General features: G+C 39.7%; 1 protein-coding gene across 2 annotated transcripts; it reads left to right on the top strand.

Annotated features, from left to right (window-relative positions):
* Positions 1–2,912: 2,912 nt before the first annotated feature.
* LOC306859419 (2',3'-cyclic-nucleotide 3'-phosphodiesterase-like) lies at positions 2,913–8,860 on the top strand. 2 transcript variants are annotated; one of them, XM_079400433.1, is made up of 5 exons: positions 2,960–3,099; positions 4,742–5,422; positions 5,510–5,637; positions 7,086–7,223; positions 7,371–8,860. In XM_079400433.1, exons 2-5 carry the CDS (start codon positions 4,762–4,764, stop codon positions 7,551–7,553), a joined length of 1,110 nt encoding a protein of 369 aa, XP_079256559.1. In that variant the 5' UTR covers positions 2,960–3,099; positions 4,742–4,761; the 3' UTR covers positions 7,554–8,860. The 2 variants fall into 2 exon arrangements, with proteins under 2 accessions (XP_079256558.1, XP_079256559.1); XM_079400432.1 differs by having other exon boundaries at positions 2,913–3,099; positions 7,086–8,860.
* Positions 8,861–9,110: the final 250 nt, after the last annotated feature.

The following is a 9,110-nucleotide window of genomic DNA, read 5'->3' as shown; positions in this document are numbered from 1 at the left end:
GGGTTATATCTGCTATGTATGCGAACACACCACAAATACTTGTGAGAAAGCAGTCACAGCCAACCTGCGTTTGTTCTGAACTTCACTGTGATGAGCTAAAGGAGCGATTCTTAACTGTAGAACCTGTCAGTGCAATGTCAGAAAGCATAACCACTCAGAAACCCTGCATACATTTCACACGTCCCTCACGGATATCAACAAGACACAGCATGCGCACTCCAGCAGTTTTTTGCAGGTATGCTCCTGTATAACTGGCCCGTAAACATGCATTCAAAGAACCTGTTTGTGGTGCCTGCAGATCCTTTTTTATTCTTTACGAACTTCGTTCTTAAACACAAACAATGGAATTGAATATTTTGATGTATTCATTATAATATATTCTGACAATCATGATTACAAGGACCTTACTGAGTCTGCTGGAAATCAAGTCCATGCTTGTGTGAGGCATGAAAAGCTTGAGAAATGTGTTTGCCTTATCCAAAGATTGTTGCAATATATATTTTATGCAGTAGATACTATCAAACCTATAGGTGTAGACAAGTATTCCCCTTTAATGGCCTACTGCAAATCTGTTCTCAATCAGTGACAGTTTATGAAAATGGAAACAATTTGTGATGTTTGCTCTAAAAGTAGACCTATATACAATGATTTTTTTTTGCAGGACAATTATTTTACAATTGAGAAGTTTATTGAATATAAATGTTAATGGGGGGGGGGGGGGGGGGTGCAGTCAAAGGTTCGCAAAATTCTGCAACAAATTCTCTTTTCGTGCCGCTATTAAGGTTAGCTAAACACCAAATATCTAAATTACTTTTTAATTAAACACATTTTTCATGATATTTGTGATGTGCAAAACTTTAATAAAGTGATAAATAATAAAAGTATTATGTAGGCTAGTGCAGTAGTTACTGTTTCCAACGTTACCTATATATATATATATATATATATATATATATATATATATATATATATATACACACACACACACATATATATATATATATACCTATTACATATACACACACATATATATATATATATATATATACCTATTACATATACACACACACATATATATATATATATATATATATATATATATATATATATATATATATATATATGAATGTATATATGTGTGTATAAACATACGTGTATATGTGTGTACACACACATACAGTCCCCTCCATAAGTATCGGAACAGTAAAGACAAAATTGCTCTGTTGGCTGTGGAGTCAAGACATTTGCAAATATGAATATGAGACAAAACTACAGAATGTCACATTTTATTATTAGCCGTTTCAACACATAGATGTTTTACCAAATAAAAAGAACAGCACTTTAAGAGTTCATCCCACTCATTGATGCGAGCATAAGTATTGGGACAGCTGAACATAAGGCAGATATAAAAGATTAAAAGCTATTATTTAGTTGCAGATCCCTTGCACACAATCGCAGCAGTGAGTCTGTGACCCATAGACATCACCAGACTCTTGCTCTCATCCTTTGAAATACTTTTCCCAGCCTTTAATGCAGCCAATTCCAATTGTTGCTTGTTTTGGGGAGTTTCTGCCTTTACTCTCCTCTCCAGCTGGTGAAATTCATATTCAATCGGATTTAAATCTGGAGATTGACTTGGCAATCTAAGACTTTACATTTCTTTGCCCTTATAAATTCCTTGACTGAACTGGCAGGGTGTTTTGGGTCATTGTCCTGATGCAATATGAAGCACTTCCCAATGAATCTGGTGGCATTTTCTTGAATATTGGTAGGCAAGATGGTTTTGTTCCCTTCCAAATTCATTCTGCTACTATCATCATACATTAAGTCATCAGTAAAGTTGAGAGGGCCTGTTCCAGAGGCAACCATGCATGCCCATGCCATGACACCACCTCCACCATGCTTTACAGATGAGGCTGTATGCTCGGGATCATTGCAGTTCCCTTTTTTCCTCTACATTTTTGCTTTCCCATCACTTAGATAAAGGTTCATCTTTGTCTCATCGGTCCATAAACACAGTTCCAAAACTCTTCTGGCTCACCTTTGTGCTTTTTTGCAAACTCTAGTCTTGCCTTTCTATTTTTGGTGCTGGTCAGAGGTTTGCATCTCGCTGTGTAGCATCTGTAATTCTGTGTCAAAGTCTCCTGAGGACAGCAGATTGTCAGAGCATCACCCCAGCTTTCTGGAAGTTGTTGGTGATTTTACAGACATGTCTTTTAGGATTCATTTTCATAGCCTTTTTTATTTGTCTGTCATCAACTACTGTTGTTTTCTCAGCCGATCAGGTTGTTGGTTGCTGGTGGTTTCCAAACTCTTGATTTCTCCATGCCCTTTGTTTTTGCTAGAGCTCTAACTGACTTCCTCTTTTCTTTTAGCATCCAAATTGCTTGCTTTTCTCTCAAAGTCAGCTCCCTCATCTTCATCCTGGTTTGTGTGTCATCATCGAATGCAAGATTCAGAATACAGAAGAAATGGATATAACTGATACGACACATTCCCTGCTTTTAATATCTGAAGAATTAATGCAACAGGACACAGCTGATCACTTGGAAAGACCTGTGAGGCATCTGTTCCAATACTTATGCTCACATCAGATAGAGGGATGAAATACGTTTGGAGGGCACTGTATATATATATATATATATATATATATATATATGTGTGTGTGTGTGTGTGTGTATACGTGTGGATAACCCCAACCTATTCGCACCACCTGCTAACATTACGGATTTAAAGTGTTAGTCATTGTCATTAGTCATTGTAAAGAAACGAGATAAAAGATGAGCAGTATGAGATTATCTAAAAATAAAAAATCCGGTCGCTGACGTGCACACAGTTAAGCAGCGGGAGCGCGCTCAAATGAGCCTCTGTTCAGTTTTATATCTGCCTCTCCCTTCCGCGTCCGCGCTCGCGCGCACAGGAGCGTGCTCAAGTACCAGTGGTTTCCGTTTTGTTTCCTGATTATTTCTAGTGCTCGGCCAGGCGGGGGTTGTTGTGCAGCGCTCTGGAGAAACGTGCGATTTGGCTGTACGGCGCTTTGAACCTTCAACCTCGGAAAACGGTGACAGCTTTTCACACTTCTGCCAACGTTGTAATCAAGTGAGTTGCATTTACGCCGATCACTGTAATCTTGTTGAACGTATTTGCAACCAGTGAGTTTGATTATGCATATCTAACTTTTAAGCAAAAACAAAGATTTTATATGCAACAAAATCTAGTGCTTCTGGCATGTGATATCTTTTCCAGCTGCGCTAGGCATTGCCACCCTGATTTGTTTTGTCTGCATGCAGCGTGGCTGGGCACTGCCACTCCCCAAATCCATGGCTTTGCATTGTTACCGCTAATCAACTGAGCTCGCTCATTTGGTCATTTTCATTTACGAGTCTCTGTCGATTTAGACATTCACTGAATTAAGCGTTTCTTTTAAATTTACGCACATTTTTTCCACCAAGTTGTCTTAATTCGTGTGCGCAAGTCGTTAAATCATGTAACGTTACCGTTATATGCGTGTGGCCTGCCGTCTGAGTGAATCTGCTGGGCGTTTTGGGTTTTCTTTGTCTTCCATAGGTTAGGTGGCGTGTCCGAATCTAATTTGGTCACACAAAGGCTGTATCAAAATCCAGTGAGCTGCCTATCTAGACAGCAATTGGGCATCAGACACGCTGAACTGACTCGGAATGTGTTTGCTTCCTAAGCAGGCAGCACACTTGCTATTAGACACAGCCACAAAAAAGTGGCCTAAATGATGTGCAGGTGTTAGTCTCTCACGGCTCACTGCTGGGCTCCTGTAAAACAGGGGCCTGCTTCTGCTTTTCACACACTTTCATCAGAACCTGGGCCGTGTCCAGGGTGAAATTAAAGCTAGTTTGTGTAAAATCTGGCCACTGGATAGAGCGGTTAACATTTCGTGGTAGTAAGAGGTGCCTTTTGAACCCATCATCAGCTGTGAATTGTCGCTTGGCTGATCTCAAGGTTTGTCATTTGATTAAGCTGTAAAGATTTGCATAGCTCTATAAAATGGGGAACATATGTTTTTTGGCCTGAAGGAGGTGATGACAACTGGTTTCACAACAAAAGCAAGTCATTTGACATCTGATGACTCGAACAACCTAATATCTGAGCTACAGCTGTACTTCTGCTTATTAATCTGAAACCCAACATTAGAAGATGGCGATGCGACGGTGCATGGTATCATTAAAACCAAAGACTTTCAGCATACAGAGCTTCTACGGTTTACTTCAGGCCTCCATAAAAGAGAAAAAGATGGTAGACAAAGAGAAATATGATAAAAAGCAAAGGAGTAATGTGTAGGCCGGGGGGAAAAAAAGCAGTTCTTGCATTGGCAGTCTGATGCCTACTCCGGTTTCACTAGAAATGCACAGTGGTGTTTTATTTCAAATGAATTCAAGTGTGCATTGGACTAAACGGAGCAGTGGTTTTCAGATTTGCTCAGAAGGACAAGAGCCTGGATGCTGTACAGAGGTCACGGAACTAAAATATGTGGTTGTGGGTAGTAAAATTGAAGTGTCCTAGAGCCTATGTGCTGTGAAGAGTCTGAAGAAGTGGTTTTGACTGCCATGTTCAGGTGGATAGATTGTTAATCTTTACCAAGCGTTCCTGGAGCTGCCTGTCCTTTAACCCCTTGTTCACATTTGCATCTCATGTAACTCATCTCATGTACTGAGTAATCTCTTGAAAAAAAATGCATTCGTACTCATGCCAAATTTATCTTGTTCATCAGAAACAGCCTGCTGTGTAGCAATGGAAGCTGAACAGAATCCGGAAGTTCCAGAGGCTGTTGCTGAGACACAGGAAGTGGCAATGAAACAAGAGGAGAAATCGGAGCCCAAGTCCAAAGAGGTGGCACCTTCAGAAGCCGCAGATCCTCCAAAAGCGGTCCCTGAACCCGAGAAGACCCCAGAGACGGAGCGTTCTGCTGGGGAATTGCCAGAAAAGGAGAAAGCGACGGACTCTGAAGCCGCTCCTGCCAAACCGTCTGAACCCGAGGTTGCGCCGGAAACCCAGGCTGCCGAGTCTTCTGAGAAACCCGCTGAGCCAGAACAGCAGAAGAAGTCTGAGGAGCCACAGATTCAAGTGAATTCTGAGCCTGAGAAGCAGGAGGAAGAAGCTGTGAAAGAGGCGGAGTCCAAACCCAGTGCTGTGAATGAAGCCAAGCCCGAAGAATCTGATAAAGGTGAGGAGACAAAGACAGAAGGAGGAGAGGATAAGGTGCAAGCAGAAGCTGATGGAGTTCAAGCTGAGCCTCCGAAAGAGGCAGAGACCAAGCAGAAAGAGCCAGAGCTGCCTTTGTTCTTTGGCTGGTTCTTGCTTCCAGAGGAAGTGGAACGAATTAAGTGTGCAACCATGGACTTTCTCAAGACACTGGACACTTTGGAGGCCTTCAAAGAACACATCAGTGAATGTGAGTGGACTGTGTAAATGCATACACTTGTGGTTCTTCTCAGAGCTGGTGTGTTTGTGGTGCTGATTTTGTTTATTTTTTTTCTAGTTACTGGTGAGGCAGAGAAAGAAGTGGATCTTGAGCAGTATTTCCAGAGCCCATTGCAACTCCACTGCACTACAAAGTTCTGTGATAATGGGAAAGCAGAGGGGGCTAAAGAGTATGCGGAGCTGCAGGTTAGTTTTCCACACAGACCATTTTGTTAGGTGTGTCATGTGATGCAGTGCAAATGTAAGTGCTCTGTGTTTTTGGAATAAGATCCCTGCTTGATTATAATGTCATTGCAGCCAGTAACAAATAATATTCTGCCAAATCAAGTCTATCTTGTTTTCCAGTATGAAATATTACACGCGTGATATTAAAGTTGAAAATCACTCATCATAATATTGACAGGGGAAGCCCCTTTATATAATCAGCTTCCAGTATCAGCAAATTCAGACCAATACTGATATAATAAAATATTAGTAATATCTGCCAGTACTTGTATGGTATCTAATGTGTTATGTTCCCTGAAATAGTTTTTTAGCAAATTTTCTGTATAAGTGTCTGAAGCGTGATATATATTGAACTTTTCAGTTGAAATTAATTGGCCAGAGATCATGAAATATTATAGATTTTATTTTTTATTTTTTTATAGCCTGAAAAAATTATGTAATATAAGAAAAGATGATAAAATATACGTTTTTTTCAGGCTATAAAAAGTTCATTATTATGAGAAATTTATAATCTTTTTTTTTTTTTTTTTTTTTTTTTTTTTTTTTTTCTGTTAATTTATGCTTTTTGTCTGTTCTTTACCTCTTTTAATGTTTATTTACATTTTGTAGCTGATTTTACCCGTTTCCTGCCATGCTGACATAACCAAATAAAAATGATGGCATTAAACCGTTTTAATGTAAATGTAAATTAATTCTTGTTTATTAAATTAATGAAAGTTAATTTATTAAACATGAAATGCTAATTAGTATACATGGAAATTAACTTGAACTTAGATTAGTGAGTTTATTTTGCACAATTTAAAAATATACATGATATTTTGTTAGATTGGTCTGATTTTAATGTAAATGGACAACGGTTTTATTCAGAGGTGTTTAACTGCTTTATTTAAAATGTATCACCTGAATGCATTTTATAATTTGTCTAGTGTAAATTTGAAACGTCTTTTAAAACATTTTCTTAAATGTATACCTTGTGCAATTTATTCTGAGATCATGAAAATATCCTTGCTGCTGGCATGGCGTTCAAAAGTGAATAAATAATAATAAAAATATACATGAATGAAATTGCAAGAGAATAAATTGTATACAGTGTAGATCGACAGAAATCCCATTAGAACTTATTTACTGCCTTCACCTAAACAATATTACATATTCACAAAATTATAAAGGGAACTGAAATGGAGAATATAATGTCATTCAACAAAAAAAGTAACACTAACAACAAATTGGTAAAACTTAAAATAACATGTAAATGTGTCAGTATACAAGTTTAAGTATGTGAATGTAGATTAATAAATGCTGAAAAAATAAGCCTAATGCAACTAATTTTAACAAATTGAACAATTAACAAAATAAAGTGCTACCAAAATATTAATTCAGTACTTATTTGACCATATTTTGTCTTGCAGGTGGTCAAAGAATCCCTTGCCAAGTCTTATGAGCTTTCCGTCACTGCTCTCATAGTGACCCCTCGTACATTTGGGGCCCGTGTGGCTTTGACGGAAGCCCAGTTGAAGCTATGGCCCGAGGGAGCAGATAAAGAAGGGGTCCCTCCTGCCCTCCTGCCCAGTGAAGAGGCTCTTCCAGCGGGTAGCCGTGCCCACGTCACATTAGGCTGCTCTGCAGGTGTGGAGGCGATTCAGACCGGTTTGGATTTGCTGGAGATTCTGGCTCTGCAGAAGGAGGGCAAGGAGGGCACCCAGGTTGAGATGGACTTGGGTACTTTGACCTACTTGAGCGAGGGCCGCTGGTTCCTCGCCCTGAGGGAACCGATTACCGCAGATACCACCTTCACTAGCTTCTCTGACGACAAGCCCACCAGTGATCAGGGCAAAAAGGATGGAGAGAAGAAAAAGAAAAAGTGTACCATTCTGTGAGCCCAAAGCGAGGAGGAGGAGAAGAGAAGGGGGAAGGAGATGACATTTTTCCTAAGGGCTTCGGCCCTCGGTTGGCTGAGGATGATGTTGTGTTTTTGCATGTGTGTAGGTGGATGGCGTGTATGTTTCGCAGCTTTAGTGTGTGCACAGGGATGGCTTGGGATGATTTGGCAGGCAGTGCGAGACCAGATGTTCCAAAGCGGCCTGCTGGCTCCTGGCTTTCTCTTAGCTGGTGCCTTTTTTTTTCCTTTTGCCTGGCAACACAAGCTCAGAGGCCTTAGTATCTGCCTTAAGGTCATGGATCACTCTGCTGGAAAGTTCACTCTGCGTTAGGTGCTAGTTCACTTGGCTGTTTGGCCGCCACACCATCCCTGTTCCCTTTACACGGGTACATTCACAATCAGTCTTCCTTACACGTGACACTCATGTAGAACCCTTAGATTTAGCACAACTTTACTGGTTTGATTAACTGATTTATACTCTGTTCCAGCCGAGTTCCTGTTGATTAGTCTAGATACATGGTTTCACATTCCGTATCTTTAGAAGGTTTGCATTCGAAATTTACATTTAGATCTTCGAGTTCATGAAATAGAGCACCTTGATCCTTCATCACAGGAAGTTTTGGCATGGAGTATAAATTTGTTAGTTTAGGATGATTCTTCGGTGTCCCTCTCTTTCTTCAGCCTTTGTGGAGCTGATCTTCCAAGAATTCATGCTGCACCATTGTTATAATCTCACCGATAGTGATCAGTTGTGTGTGTGCATGCCTTTTGCCAAAAAGAGAAAGGAAAAAAAAACACAACATGGTTAATCTCTCTTGCAATCACGTAAAATTCACCAAGGTTGTTCTTTTTATCAAAAAAGATTACATCCTCTCCGTGACATGATTTTAGGCTGAAGTGTGTATATGTGCGTATGAAATGGTGTTCTCTCCTAAACTTATCGTTTACAGTGTTGGTCAAACCATCAGAGACCCCTTTTGAGTTTACAGCCCGTCACGTCGGATGAGACATGCCTGTACTTCTCTTCATTATATCTGTACGATCAGCTCTCTCATAAACCAGTATACTCACATGTGATAGTAAATTTACTCTCTCTGTCTCTCTCATTCTTATCAATTTTGGGAAAAAAGTGCGCACTAAATACTGTGACAAGCATCTATCTGGTGCCTTCCTCTTCTGTAGGTTTCTAGATGGCCGAAGCCATGCTTCTTATAGGTCTCTGACATCAAGGCACTAAATTTTTGCACTTACCTTGTTTTTCATTTGTTTTTGTACACTTAATAAAGAATGTGCTTGGCTCTGACAACCCTGGCGTTCTGTTCTTGCTGTAAGTGAGTTATGTTTTTAATGTTTGTAGGATTGAATTTATTCGTTAGCTTGTTATTTAAGGACGTGTGTTTAATTTGTTCCAAACGGGTGGTTTTATGCTCTTTCCACTTCAAATAGTTTGCACAAATTAGCAAATGCATAACTCCAGCTAATGTCTGGTTCTTAATTGGCACCGGTTTCTGGATTCGTAGGAAATTAAATTATCTTAAAAATGCAGGGGAAGAAA

This window comes from Barbus barbus (assembly GCF_936440315.1).
Source record: "Barbus barbus genome assembly, chromosome: 3".
Classification (NCBI taxonomy): Eukaryota; Metazoa; Chordata; class Actinopteri; order Cypriniformes; family Cyprinidae; genus Barbus; species Barbus barbus.
This window is presented reverse-complemented; position numbering and strand designations above follow the sequence as displayed.

Bases quoted from the DNA above. Each gene is read 5' to 3' on its own strand.
- LOC306859419 (XM_079400432.1), top strand. From the start codon at position 4,762: ATGGAAGCTGAACAGAATCCGGAAGTTCCAGAGGCTGTTGCTGAGACA. The intron at 5,423-5,509 runs GTGAGTGGACTG...TTTTTTTTCTAG, and splicing joins CAAAGAACACATCAGTGAAT to TTACTGGTGAGGCAGAGAAA. The intron at 5,638-7,085 runs GTTAGTTTTCCA...TTTGTCTTGCAG, and splicing joins AAGAGTATGCGGAGCTGCAG to GTGGTCAAAGAATCCCTTGC.